The sequence below is a fragment of the Stegodyphus dumicola genome, chromosome 5, assembly GCF_044657685.1.
Source record: "Stegodyphus dumicola isolate Sdum_Otavi_A_Nest chromosome 5, ASM4465768v1".
NCBI classification, from domain to species: Eukaryota; Metazoa; Arthropoda; class Arachnida; order Araneae; family Eresidae; genus Stegodyphus; species Stegodyphus dumicola.
The window spans coordinates 211,065,470-211,081,296 of NC_140772.1; the positions used below are offsets into that span (position 1 = coordinate 211,065,470).

Consider the following 15,827-nt stretch of genomic DNA (forward strand, 5'->3'; position numbering starts at 1 on the left):
CCATCTTCCTACAAGATAATGCCAGACCATATATTGCACGTCGTATTCTGACCCTCCTCGATACACAGGGTATTCAATTGCTGCCCTGGCTTGCACGGTCTCCAGATCTGTCAGCCATTGAAAACATCTGGTAATGGGTTGCTGAGAGACTGGCCCACCACCCATCTCCAGCTAACACTGTTGATGAAGTATGGCATAGAAGTGAAGCAGCATGGAATGATATGCCCATTTTCTGTCATCCAAGCCCAATTTGACTCCATGCCTAATGGGGTAAGGGCAGTTTTAGCTGAAAGGGGTGGCAGCTGTTTCTACTAATTTCGCACCCCTGTAAACCTGCAAAATGTTTACAAATTTAATCATTTTGTCTCCATACTGTTTACGTGCAATAAATATCTTTTTTGTATTTGCTTTCCTTCATGCTGCTGTAATTTTAATGGCCAGCAGTGTATAAAAAAATAATTTGAAAGCAGATAATTTGTTTAATCAAATGGGCTACTTGTAATATGCAAATAGGTTTCGAAGACTACTACAATAGCAAATTAGGATATAATAACATAAAATTTCTTAGAACATTACTAACTAAACCTGAAAAACATTTTCGAGCTTTTAAGTTAAAAACTATTAATTCCCTCAATACTTTTGTACACAAATTTATAACATTTTGTGCAACTTAATTTTTGACAGCGCAGACTTTTACAGTATCATTTTAAAATGATATAAAATGCATCTTAACTGTTCCTCTGGTACATATACTTGTATAATAAAGCAAAAATTTAATACATTTATTTTTTAAAATATTAAGAATGAAAACCGATAAATAGAATTCAAATATTACCAAAAACGTTATATCACTGTAAAACAGTAATAGTTTTTTTTTTCTCTTTTCAAATTTGTGTTACTTATATTATTTCTTTTACATTTTATAGAAAACAATAACTGATAAGTTTAAAGTAATTATAACATAAAATACAATACTTACCTTTCCGAAGCTTCCTTTCCCAATTTTTTTAATGATGCGGAAGTTATCTGGCGAAACTGTGAAATAAAATTGATCATTCAAGTAAACAAAAAAGAAAAAATTTTCATAGAATCTATTGAGCTATAGAATGAATTTCTAAATATGAAGAAATGAAGATAAAATCGTAAAGTTGTAAAGATAATACATTAGTAAAGGAACACATTCCTGAAATGCTTAAAGAGAATAATATTCATAAAAATTGGGTAATTCTTAGATTTTCTGCTTAGAAAGGAAAAAAATGCTCCAAGAAAAGGTTATTTAGATACTCTTTTTGCAGCACTTGTTTAAAATGTAGATTTTCTCATCCTGAGAGATCCGCCAGTAGGATTAGAGACACAAACATCGGTGCCACTGGCAGTACATGTGGAGTACTACTTGGACCGCTGTACCTCGTGGCCGGTGCAGTGCGAGTGCGAGGGCTGTGCAGAACCTTGATAATATGTGCAGGATTCTTAAATGAACTGATAGTACGGGGTTCTGCGGCTTCCTCTCCAAACAAATAAAATCTAATAAAATTTAAAACTGTGCACGAAACTTAACAAATAAAATTGTTTACTATTTTGGGGGGCGAGGGGGTCTTGGAAGATTTTTGACATAAAATGCAAAGCAAATGTATAAAACTCTGCTTAATTTTCCTGCCGTCTTATAACTGTTTATTTTTTTGTGGCCATCTTCTGATATTTGGCTTCTTGATGGATTGTTGTAGTCATGTTGTAGGATTCAGTCTTCTTTGTTAACATACACTTTAACTAGATATACTTAAAAGTCTATTTTGAGACTTCTTGCGAAGACTCGAAGATGAATACTACAGGGGAAGAGTGTAAAAGACTCTTTTTATTGAACCAAGTTGCCATCTACTGGTGAGGAATTTAAAAGATAAGGTAACATTTAATTTCAAAGCTAATTAGTAGTGCAAGACTACACAATTCGATTTAACCTAGCAGGTTGATTCAGACACTTACACCGACGAGCTAATAATTTCTGCGGCAAAAATGCAAAGCCGAGATTCAAAGTTCAGAAAGCTGGTAGAAATAACAACTTGCGCTCTCCATACCAAAACCACTCTCTAACTAAATTTATCGCTACTTCAGTTTAAATACACTTGTGTTCACCCTAACTAATTTACAAAGTGATGAAGAAACGGGGAAAAAAAAGAAAAGGCTAACAAATTAAAATAACTATTAGTAAAAATAATAGAACTCTATGTCATTATTGTTTTGTTTCATTTCGTATAGGCATCCTTTTATATGAGTTTTCTATCAGTAGGCAGTGTCGTGAACATTGTGAGTTTAAGAGAAAATAATGAGCGGTTTGTTAAAATTTAGATCAGATGAAAGATCTTTTAATATATAGCATTTTAATACTATTTAGCACAGTGTAATAAGTTCATTTTACAGTACGCAACATCCTCAAAAATGATCGTTACAACGCAGTTCGATCATCCATCTTTTTGAACAACAATCTCTCTCGTTGCCATTCCGTAACAGAGAAACTTACCTCTCATGGAGTTCGATAGTGGCGCGACATTCTCCCCACCTTGAGTTTGGGGATACAAACTCAAAACAGTAATATAATGATAATACATACATACAATTTTGAAATAACAATAACGTACATAATAATAATAGAAATATTTCAAAATATTAGAATGCAAATAGAAATCAATATTTTAGAGTTCAAACACAGAAAGTTCAAAAGTTTGTTTAGAAGTTTATAAATCCAGTCTTTTAACTGGTTTTATTTTTCGTCCTGAGCGAGACACGCGAAGAGCTTCATTAGAGTCAGTATTAAGCTCAGGATTTTCAGCTACCACTTCCGAAACCTTCTGAGGTTCCGATACGACTTGCTCGTAATTTGGGGTCAATTCCAAAGGATACAGTCGTTGGATTGGTCTTAATATGTTTCCCTTTTCAGTTCGCAGTTTCACAAGTCTGATGATTCCATCTTTTCCTGGAAAGAGTTCCAGTACTCTCCCTAGCAGCCAATGGAGCCTTTTTTTATCATCTGTACCAATTAACACTATGTCACCTACATTTATTTTATCTTCTCTTTTGTTAACTGAAGAACGAAGGAAACCCAGATACTCCCTTTTAAACCTTCGTTTTAGATTTTCACGAACCTTTTGAATATGTCTCCATCTCAAAACAATATTAGTCTTTTCAATTTGATCCAAATCAGGAACATCATTTAATGGAATGTCCTGAAGAAACATTGAGGGGGTCAAGGTCTTCAGATCTTGTTCGTCGGATATGTAAGTTAACGGTCTGCTGTTCATGATAGATTCGCTTTCACAGACGAGAGTCTGCAATTCCTCGTAAGACAAACAGGAGCGTCCAAGATTTTTTCTCAAAAGATCTTTCAAAATCCCAATCAAGCGTTCCCAGAAGCCTCCCCACCATGGAGAGGAGGGTGGGTTAAACTTCCAACGAATTTCGTTGACTCTAAATTCACTTTCAATTGTAGTCCAATCTAATTGTTTCAGAGCATTATTTAGTCCTGTAAAATTAGTACCATTGTCTGAATACATCACAGAAATTCGTCCTCTTCTGGCTATAAACCTACGCATAGCTTGGATGAAGTCGTTGGTACTCAGTGAAGGTATTAGCTCAAGATGGACAGCTCTAAATACGGCGCAAGTAAAAAGTACTATCCACACCTTTTGTTTAGATTTAGTCAACAGAGGTCCAGCTATATCTACACCTGATACTTGAAAAACTGCTGCTACTTCTGTTCGGTCTTTTGGAAGAGGCGGAAAAGGTACCTCAAGATGTTTTACCTTTTGCCTTTTACATGTTAAGCATTCTTTGATAACACTCCGGACAGTTATTTTCCCTTTCACTATCCAAAATCTTTCCCGTAAAATAGTCAGTAGAGTTAATGTCCCAGCATGCTTGTTAGCAATATGTTCTTGGGCTATAAATCTTCTCACTGCCAGGTGTTTCGATGGTAGAATTATTGGAGAAATAAAATCTTTCGATTCTTCCTCATTTATCAATCTGGACTTCAATCGTAAAATTCCTTCTTCATCTTCAAATATTAGAAGACCTTTAAAATTTTTTCGTGTTTCTTCATTGGAGTAACATTCCTTTTGTATTACACGGAAAATAGTCCTTTGTGCATTTAACAATTCTTCATTTTGAAGTTCCTTACATTTTAAGTCCTTGGCCTTTGGTTGAAAACGCAGTATCCAAGCCATAACCCTAATCATCTTTGAAAATCTAGAGAATCTTCTGGCTAACTGTAATGGAATTGACTCTAGCTCTGTGTTACTAGCAGAGATGACTGACTTTCGTTTCTCTATCTCTACTTCTTTTTCGTTAATATTTACAGCTGACTTTGGCCACTGCTCCTTCGGATTCTTCAACCAGGCTGGCCCTTGCCACCACTTGCGTTTCTGAAGTTGCCTAGGTCCACAACCTCTTGACAAAATGTCTGCTGGATTCTGGTCAGTTGAAATATGGAACCAATCTTCCGAAATTGTCAATTTTCTAATTTCACTTATTCTGTTTGTAACGAATACCGAACACTGTTCTCGACGAGTTATACACACAAGAACTGTGGAAGAATCTGTCCAAAAGTAAGTCTTGATGTTGGGAAGTTTTAGAGCTTGCTTCACAGAACTAAACAGCCTAGCCCCTATGGTAGCAGCCATTAGTTCAAGTCGTGGTACAGTAATAGTCTTCGTTGGAGTTATTCGTGATTTGGCTTGAAGTAATTGAACAGTCACTGAACCCATACTGGATTCACTTCTTAAGAAAATGCATGCCGCATAAGCTGTCTTGCTGGCATCGACAAAAGTATGGATACTTAAATTGGATTCCTTCATCACACCTAACCATCTTGGAATTTTTATATTTTTGAGGTATTTCGGTTGTTTTGCCCATTTTAAAAAATTCTTCTTTATTTCATCATTCACTTCACCATCCCATGATTCTTTGCTCTTCCAAGCGACCTGCAGCAAAATCTTAGGCTGAATCATAACAGGTGCAAGGAAACCTATGGGATCAAATACTCGACTAACTAGTGAAAGCATTTTCCTTTTAGTTACTTTTTCTCTTTCATCAAATTTAAAAAATTCGGTGTCTATTTCCAAGGTATCTAAATCTTTGTCCCAAACCAGTCCTAATACCGGTGATGTTTTACTTTCTGAAAATGCAGGAATGCCAGAACTTTCCCATCCTCTGAGATCAAACATTCCTTCTTTCATTACATTAGTTGCAGATTCGATGAATATTTCTAGTTCGTCATTATTTTGTACACTAGTTACGCAATTATCGACATAAAAACTATCTTGTAATTTTTTAAGAAATTCTTCAGAATATTTTTCTTTCCACGTTTCTTTGGATAAATGATGGTCAATAACCGCCATCAGCAAAAATGGACTACAAGTAATGCCAAATACCACACGGGTGTGACGAAATGTCTTCACTCTACCATCATCACCATACCAAAGAAATCGTAAAAAGTCTCGATCTCTTTCATTTAGAGATATCTGTAAAAAAGCTCTTCTGATGTCTGAAATCACACCAATTTCATGTAAGCGAAATCTTGCTAGAATAGACGGAATAGTTTCAATCAAATTAATTCCAGTCTCTAAGCAATCATTTAGAGATGGCTGATTAGAAAGCTTTGCCGAAGCATCAAAAACGGGTCTAATTTTCATGGAAGATAGTGAGGACGTTTCCTTAATGACTGGACGATGTGGGAGGTAATGAACAACAACAACAAGGGTAAAGACAACTCCTTTTGGGGAACTTCTTCAATCACTCCTTCCTGCAGCCATTCATTAAAGACTTCATGATACCTTTCACGATATCCGATTTTTTCCAACTTCTTCGTAGTAGATTCGAGTCTTTTCAAAGATAGGTCATAATTGTCAGGTAAGACTGCATGCTCAATCTTCCAAGGCATATCAACCTCGTATCTACCATTTTCTAATTGACGAACTGTTTCTTGGAAATGAACCATAATAGCTCTTCTTGACTCTTCTTTAGTTTTTTGTTCAACAGGATCTCGGATACCCAATAATTCTAAGCCCCACAACGATGAAGTAGGCAGGTCTTCTTGAGATAACATAGAAACTATAGTCATATTTACATTGTGCTGATGTTCGGATTGAGGTACTTTACCCATCAAAGTCCAACCCAATTTTGTTTCTATAGCCACTAAACCTGTTCTTAGTTCTTCTCGTTTGCCAGTAAATAACTTCCCTGCAACGTCTGCCCCTAACAGTACTTCAATAGGGCCTGGATTCCCTTGGGTATCGGTTAAGCGTATTCCCTTATTTCCTAATTCGCGAATCCAAGAACCGTATCTTATGCTTGAAATATCATTACAAATAACATCATGGTCTACAGCATCTAATTTACACGAATATTTACCATCAAGGCTACTCAAATAAATTTTGTAACATTGATGTTTATAAATTTCAGTTTTCTTTCCACCAAATAAAGAGTGACTAAATTCTTCCTCCCATTGCAAGTCAAAACCCATTTCTTCTGCAGTAGACTTTAAAACATAACTTTTTGAGCTACCCGTATCAATCATTAATCTAACTTTACGCCTTTTATTCTTACCCTCTATGTTCACAACTAGGATCTGAAGGAAAACTTCATTCGTAGCACGCGAATGCAAAGAATCGATTGTTTTCTCTTTTTTCTCATCAGTTTCCTGGTTATGCATTTCACTAGACTTATTACATTCAAGACTAGGACAAAAAAATTTCAAATGCCTTTTTGAACAAATCTGACACTTAACACTTGATCGACACTGGTTACTGAGATGACCTTTAACCAAGCATATTCTGCATAAACCTTTCTTTTTTACCGCAGACATTTTTTCATCTAACGGAATATAAAACGCCTTTTTACAATTACGCGTTTCATGATCTTTTAAACAAAACGAACAAGAAGGTATTGCTTCATGATTCATCAAATCCGACGCGGAAGGAATAGTTTGGCTAGTTGCCAAGTGCTTACGATCAGACTTTGAAAAAATATCCGCTCTGCTTAATTTTATTTTTTCTTCTGACTGAACTTCGCTTTTCAGAAATTCAATTATTGCATCAAGACTCGAAATGTTTCGTTCAGATTCAGTAATTTTTCGTTGTCTTTCAAACGATCGCAATACGTGAATAGGAATAGCACTTTCCACAAGAGGATATAAAATTTTTCCGCACTGATCAGTCGTTACACCAAGACTGCTCAGGGCTCTAAGTTGTGTTGAAAGTTTGTTATACAAACTACTCAAAGAATCCTGCTTCCTTTTCGCTGCGTTATCTAAAACAAGTTTTATTAACTCTCGAACATAAAAATCAATTAAAAGTTCTTTACGCCCATATCTCTCACTAAGGCTTTCTATAGCCAAAGGATAATTTTCGTTCGTCACCGGAAAAGATTCTACAATATCTCTAGCTTCTGATTTAATTTTTGTTGACTGTATCAAATAATGGAATTTGTCTGCATTCGTTAAGTTATTATTTTCATGTATGTTTTTAAACTGATTCCAAAACGTAAGCCAATTTTTTAAATCACCTGCGAACTTATAAAGTTCTACTTTCGGTAGGCGTTGGCCTACCGAAGTTGGCCTACCAAAGTTTTACATGTATTTTCATCAGTAACTAATTTCTGACTACTCTCTGACGATGTATTTTGGATTTCGTTTAATTTACTCTTAATATTATCGAGAAATCGTTCCGATTTTAACTGTATCCTAACAGCCTTCTCTCGATAGTCCTCTGTTATTTCAAATTCTGTTTCGAATTCTTTATCATCAGTTATAGTATCTAAATAAGCACTGTGCGTCAATTCTAATGTTTCTGCCTTTTTCTTGAACAAATAAAAGCAAATTTCTGCTTCTTCATAATCAACATTATCATCATTTAAAAGATCATCTAGTCTTTTATATGCTTTAGTAAAAGCTGAACGTTGCGCAGTTTTGTTTCTTTTCATCACTTCCATTTTGTCTTAAGTTTAAAATATTCATATAAAAATTAGGCACGAAAAGTATTTTAAACTTCAGTAAAACAATAATCAATACCTTCAAAACGGAAGTATAAGGTAATCAACTTACCCTATCTATTCTTTCATCCGAAATGTTTCCAACAAACACGCCCACCCGGGGGCGCTAGAAGATGTCGTGAACATTGTGAGTTTAAGAGAAAATAATGAGCGGTTTGTTAAAATTTAGATCAGATGAAAGATCTTTTAATATATAGCATTTTAATACTATTTAGCACAGTGTAATAAGTTCATTTTACAGTACGCAACATCCTCAAAAATGATCGTTACAACGCAGTTCGATCATCCATCTTTTTGAACAACAATCTCTCTCGTTGCCATTCCGTAACAGAGAAACTTACCTCTCATGGAGTTCGATAGTGGCGCGACAGGCATTGTTATGACATATTCGTTCTTTAGTTTGAATTTAAGTTTATCCTTCCGTTATTACTCTTTCGTTTAGTAAAGCAGAAATTGTGAATCCTATGATTCAGATTCGATTTGAATGATTCAGATACGAACATATTTTGGTTATTCTATACTAACAATTAAATTTAATAAAGCTTAATTCCTCCTTCACTGTCCTTATGTTCAATTTTAATGCAGTGTTTTGACACACACTGTCTATGAAGTTTCAGAACTAATCTCGTATCGAAGTTTGATAAAAAAAAATCTTTCTGTCTTCAGTATACATTCCTCGTAAATATATACAACGCTTGGCGCGTTGTCCTGGCTTGATTCCTTTTCAAAAATCATCTTTTGGATTAATGTTTAAATCTTTTATTATCATTTCTTGAATCGCTTCAATGCTATAAAAATAACCTTTGACCTAAGACTTCACTTTCGGAAATAAGAGAAGAATTAGTGAATAACGAGAGTGGTGACATATTGTTCAGCCCGAAACTGCTTGATGAGAACGGAACTGTGTTACGATGAGTTACGGTGCAGCAGATCCATTTATTCCGTTGAGCTTTAATCCTAACGCACTGAACTCTATAAAATACAGAGTTCACCGTTATGTTTCTCAAGAACACTTTCCTTCTGAATTGCACTTTGCTGTTCAAAAAAGAGCTCAACTAGTCTTCATTTCAAAGATTTTTGCATATGAAGTTTTTGTGACCATGATGAATCATCTCCAGTTCAAATAGATTACCGTTTTGTTTAATGTATCAGCAGAGAACCAAGTTTCCACTCTCGGTACTATTAAAAACTTTATAATGTCTGCCATTTCTATCAAATCATGATATTCAGAAATTAGTTTTTGTTTCGTTCTATTGTCATTGCAAGGGGTTCAAGGTGAGAACAATGGTTTCGAAATACCGTCGACTGGCAGTTTTGTGAATAACGTTTACTAAATTTACACTCAACAATTATCAATAGGAGAGACAAATAATGATTTTTCAGCAACAAACGCGGAAAATTTTGGGTGTTCACATCCTTTCGAGACTGAGAAGGACGACCATTTTTAAGCTCAAAATCAACGTGACCCTGTGCATACCAATGACATTTCAGAAAAGTATTAGGAAAGATACTGTAGAAAAACCAGCATATTCCATTGCTGTTTTTTTCAAATCGTTATTACTATTTAGGGCTCAGCTTTCAAATTCATGACAACAGATATTCACTATATCAAAGCAATGCATGGAAAATTCTCTGTAAGTAGAATGTAGTATTTTAAGAAAAGCTTATTGAAGCGTCCTATTAATAAGTACTGCCAATTCGAATTTGGGCAGCTTCTGAAATATCAACAATAAAAATCAACAATAAAAACATTGAACTTTAAACTCTGTACTCCTTATAAAGGCATATTGTGATAAACACTTGATCAGTGCCCACTATAGCATTAGTCAAATCACTAAGGGTTCTTACAACTTAATGCTGTCAGCATAAAAGAAAGCATGTTAGAAGTTTAATTTTAAGATTATGCTTGAGGATGTAAGGTTTATCCTAAGTTTTTAACAGTTATTTTAAGCTCTTTTCCTATCCATCCTAATTTCAGCTTACAATTTCCTTCCAGAATGTGTTTTCAGTATCGCGTTTAATGGAAATGAGTGGAAGTTCGAAAGTCGAAGTTCCACTGTCTTCCAAAGAGAGAGAGAATCAGAATTTCTGACTAGCGCGCTTTTATCTTTTGGACACGTCTCTCTAAGCTGTTGCTACGCTCGATCATATTACAGTGCCTTGATAGCTTCGTTAGCTAATTCGATATTTAGGGTCCAACTAGTTAGATTTATGTTAGCTTCGGCTACATCTCTTAAGTTAAACATTAGTTAAGTTCTTATTTCTTTCACTTTTGAGTTTAAGACCAAGTAGAGGCTTTGCTGTACGCCCTGAGAAAGTGGCCGACTAACATTCTTTATTTTGAGCGATAAAGGGTCATTAACCCTTAGTGAGTTTTATGTTTCTGCTACTGAACTTAAGCGATTATCGCTTAGTTGCTCACTAGATTTCTCCACATTTAATTATTAGATAAAAGGGAGGAACTCCAAAAGTTTTACAGAAAACAAACAAAAAATGTCCCCCTTTTTTCAACCTTCAAACAGCGGTAGCCTAAAAGCTGTAATTTATTTTAAGTAAATTTTATTATTAATATTGCACAGTTTATTACGTATTTTAGGGGCTAAATCCCAGGACATCTTATGCTTGAGTTCTACACAAAACAAACAAAAAACGTCACCCTTTTTTTTCCTTCCGAACAGACCTAGCCTAAAAGCTGTAATTCATTTTTCGTTAATTTTCTTATTAATATCGCACAATAGTACAGTTTTTACTTTAACAAAGCAGCCCAAAGAATATAATATCAAGGTACACCTTCAGTTTATTAAATCAGCGAATACCTTGCAAGTAAGGAATAAGTGCTGTTTTAGAGTGTGTAAAGTTTAAGAGGATACCATTTCAGTTGGCTACGCAATCAATTATTGACAATAGGCGTCCACGTTCGTTTGTTTCCGGGACACCAACAAACCATTTTACTTTTAATTTCGTTCGGTCATTAAATATGTAGGCCAAATACCTATTGATGCCTGGGAAAAACCATTTGGACCTGATCACTGGACGTTACGACCGATTAGTGGATAAACGATCTTTTGTTTTCGTAAACTTTATTTTTACAATCGGTTTCTGCGATCAGGAAAGGTTATTTATGTGTTCTAACAGCGATTAATTTCAGAATAGTTCGTAAATTTCTTTTCTAGAAATGATCAAAAGGCTATCGGTTTTTGAAGATATCTCCTTTCAAAATGAATATTGCTTAGCTCTGTTTACCACTCCATGGTTTGTTATTACGGTAATCAGAAAGGAGCCTGGTTTAAAACTATTGAATAATTTCGCCTTAAAATCCAGATTTTAAATCAAATATGCGGAAATATAAGCTTTGAGGCTTTTTTCTGATGAAGATTCGCTTTCGGAGATAAGTAAATAAATGTTTATTTGAAGAAAGGTATCCGAATTAACTAAATGCAGTCTTATTTAGTCTTTAAGAAATTTGCTTATTTAAAGAAAGATACCAGAATTAACTAAATACAGTCTTATTCAGTCTTCCATATATTGTTATTATCTGTAACAGAGTCAGCATAGCGAGAAACATAGTGGTTCGTATAGACTTAAGATGTTTTGCAAATTATAAAAAATATTTTGTAAAAATTTTGTATTTTACTCTCATTGAAAATAAACATTAAGAACAAAAGCCAAAAGTATCAATTATTTACGTTATTAGATGCTATTTCTAAGTGGTTATGTTGAGCATTCTGTAGTATTTGGTTGTCTCAATAGTTTCTTTCGTTTAATTGTAAGTAAAGCATTTATAATTTTTCACATTTTATGTTTTATTGCTGAGTTATATGGGATATAGTCTTCTCTTTTTCTTTACCCCATTCCTCCAAAAGCTGTACAATGAAAACCTTCCCAAAATATTTGTGCTTTAATAGCAAAATCGTTTTCAGAGTACACTTTTATGTCATTCATTGAACTAAAACCTATATTCCAAAAAATAATGTTTTAACAAAAGGAATAGATAATAATCCCTCGAGAAGATAACCGGAGAATATGAAGGATGAAATTAAACATCTCAGTCAGATGTCAATGCTTTGGCTCTAACAGCTTAAGACATAAAGGGCCATATATCTTCAGCCGTGCAGATTAACGACAGCAAACAGATAAACGACTATTCTCTGTTTGTTAACTCCAAACGTTTTTTACTGCTTGCTTTGCATCTGGTAACAACATTTCATCAAATTAATTATTTCACCTTGTGGAAGCAATTCTTAATTAAATTACGCTTTTTCAATCCCACCAAACTTTCTTCCTCAGAAGATTCGTATGGCAACAGTTTAAACTTAATTATGGCTCGATCAAGAACATTTTCTGTTAACGTTCTTATAGTAGACCCAGGTTTCATTCCAGTAACCATCTCTTAAAAATGATTCCCTTTTGTTTCGCCCACATATCGAAATTTTGAATTCAGGTTCAGAATTAGGTACGTCATCAACATTATGCAATGTGACACAGACCAGAAAGGTTGTTACTATTTTTAGAACAAAGAGAGAGAATTTCCGATTTCTCAGGAATATGTTAAATGGGTTGCGGAATAACTGGGACCTGTAAGGAAAAAGTTAATATTATTTATGTTATTTTTGTTCTTTAAAAGGCCTTGAGAGTTAAACGCAATAGTATGTGTAGAACTGAGGTTCTTTTCCTAAAGGAGTACAAATTGCACTAAATTGAAAACATAAGATTTAGTCGGTGACTTTTCTTAAGTTTAGCAAAATAGATGAACATATCATGCATGACACGTTAGTGAAATCTTACGATGCAGGTACTTGGAGATGTAGTAAAATTATCCGGAATACTTGGGCTAGATTCCTATTACAATGTAGTCTTCCACTGCGATATTCCATGTTAGGATTCCATGCATCATATTGCTGCACCACGCTCGAGAGAATCCCGGCTACTGGCCATGTTGACAAACACCCCGGATAGGCATATCAGAAAGGACTCAGTTTTCACCGCTATCAGGACACACAGTATTCAGCTGAATCAGGAGGACACACAGTCGACACCATACACACTTTCTCTCTCCGTCGGGAGGATTCTGCTACTGATTATATAGTTCACCTTTTCCGCTCAGCGCAGGCGCGAACGGAAGAATGCAAATTCCAACAATTTATACCGAAACTATAGAAAAACTTATATCACAGCATGAAACATAATTATTTATGGAAAACAATAAGAAAGTAAAGAAAAATGGGTGAGATAATAGCAGTGATAGCAGATGATGTCATACCACTTGAGGATCGTTTTTATTCACAACGGTACATCATTTAAGTACATAAAATTTAGAATATACAAATATTGTTAAATGTTTCGTAAAGAGAAGTTGTAAATTATTAAAGTTTAATTAAAGGCAAATGAGGCACACAGCTATTAATCTTCTGTTTCATACCTATATCTATATATATTCTGCCTCATTATAAGTGTACAAGAAACACTTGATCTTATCGTTTTGAAATGTGTTCTTTTCGTTTTGAATACTGACTTTAATTTATATAATCAAATGAAAGAACTTTCTAAATTAAACTGCAAATGCAGATGAACTGTTGATAGAATTTTCTTAATTGTAATGCACTCTGTTTTCTGTGTGTTTTTAACTGTCCTCAGATACCGTGGACATAAAACTTTGTTTATTCTGGTTAATCGAAGTTGGCTGTGTTATTTAGAATGATACAATTTTTCTGTTATACTTTATTATTCTTAATAACCACCAGTTTTTTGCCTGCTAGAAAATGAACCCAACCGCCTTATTTAAATCTTTATTAGTCTACGGTGACTAAATTTTTACCACCTGTTTTGCCTTTTAATGTAAGTGTTATCTGACTGAATAGCTTTACTTTCCGTAGTTAGAGAAGGACACGTTTTGGCCTTTTACAATCACCAACGGGAGACATTTGCTACACTTATGAGAGTTCTGCTAGCTGAGCACGACTGATAAGTCCAAACCTGCACATCTTGCTCTCAAAATGAAGGCTGTTGAATTACCAGAAAATTATTATTATTTATGTATAAATTTAGTGCTTTGCGAATGTTATGAAATAGCAGAAAAGTCTGTTATGAAATAACAGAGAAGAACGTGTAGGAGCGGCGCAAGCGTGTTAATTGCAAGCGACGCTGATCGTCCGTGAAAAACGTTTTCTTTTTTCTTTCTTTAATTTCTATTATACATCGTTTTAGATTTATTATGGTATTTGCATCAAGCATGTGGCAACGATTAGCTAATTCATCAAATGATACACATTATTCTATATTTCTTTTTTGTATTGCAAGTTTGAGATGTTACGTTGTTGAGAGTAGCCCCTGAATGTCACTATGGTAGATAGCTGTTTCAAATCTTACCATCTTACGATTTCGGAAAAGGTCGTGATCTGACCACATGAAAACTGGGCCACATGATCCCATGAAAATTACTAGGGCAATTTTTCGAAAGGAGAACGCTTTGAAAAATTCGAGCCTACAAATACACGTATATTTTACACCTGTTCGCATAGTAACACTGATAGTCATAAGTCGGCAGAATGAATAAATGCCGAATTCACTTGTTATTTATAGGCAGATTTCATTGGTAGAAACTCTTGGAAATTTACAATTACGTCAGTGCTGTTGTTGCCTTCTAGTACGCCAAAGCACTAGACATCTCACGTACATTTGCAACCATGAATCAAAATTAGGATCTCTTAATTCAGGAACTACTCCTCAGTACGTTGAAGCTATTGATAATTTTTTGTTAATAGCTTTCTAAAGGGTCAGTGTCTTTCCACATTGAAGGAAACAGTTTTTACCGATATTAAATTATTAAGTTTAATTTTTAATATTTAAAATATTGCAGGCATTCAGGTTTCTAATATTTAGCACTTTTACAGGGACCGAATAAGTAGTACGCAGTTTAAGATAAACAACTTAAATAAAGCCCTAATTACAATAATGACGTAAATAATAAATACATTAACGAATTTATGCTGGTTTTGTTAACGCACATCGTAAATAGAAATCTCAGCTAAAAGCTTATTACTGGAATCAGTTCTTTTTTTAACATTTAATACTAGAAACAAATCTTTTCTTGTTTATACTTTAATTTTCATGTATGTACATGCATGTACGCAGCTGTATTTCTGTTAGCCATGTCGTTAATTTTTAAAAAATTAAAAGATTATTCATTGTTAAGTAGCACAGTATGCTGCAAAATGAAATAAACAATCAAGAGTTAATAACTAAATTTTGATTAACAGACTACTTCGATTTTGATTTGTGCTCTTCCTGTTAGCTAGTTAATCACCCTCTTTTGATTTAATTATTATCTCTTGATGATATCTATATATCTATGTCTATATCCATCTATATATATATATCTATATATAATCTATCTATCTATCTCTCTCTCTATATATATGTACAGCTTAATTTTTTCAATTTCGATTTTTTATCATAGAGGAAATCCAAGTTTTGAACTAAGAATAGGTCAGATGATGTTGGGCAGTTTCTATGGAAACGCGTGAATCACTAGGGAAAATAAAGTACATTTACATGCTTATCAATAAAGACAGAAAATCGGTTTGCATTTTCATGAGGGATAATATTTTCTTCAACGGAAGATGACGTAATTTTCGATTTACTAATTAGCCAAAGAGAGACTTCTTTAACCTCTTCAATTTCTTTTGTTGCTATTAAATGGCAGTAATATAAACGAGTTAAAAGACGTTACAAAAATTTGTATTTTATATCTTACTACTCACAATTGCAACTGATTAAGGTAGAATATGATA

At 34.2% G+C, this 15,827-nt stretch overlaps 1 protein-coding gene across 1 annotated transcript in view; it reads right to left on the reverse strand.

Annotated features, from left to right (window-relative positions):
- The window catches only part of LOC118197675 (serine/threonine-protein kinase 32B-like), a 79,471-nt gene that overhangs the window by 49,024 nt on the left and 14,620 nt on the right, over positions 1-15,827 (reverse strand). The window contains exon 3 of the mRNA XM_035369208.2: positions 980-1,035. Coding sequence (XP_035225099.1) covers positions 980-1,035 — 56 coding nt within the window. The remainder of the gene's footprint in view (positions 1-979; positions 1,036-15,827) is intronic.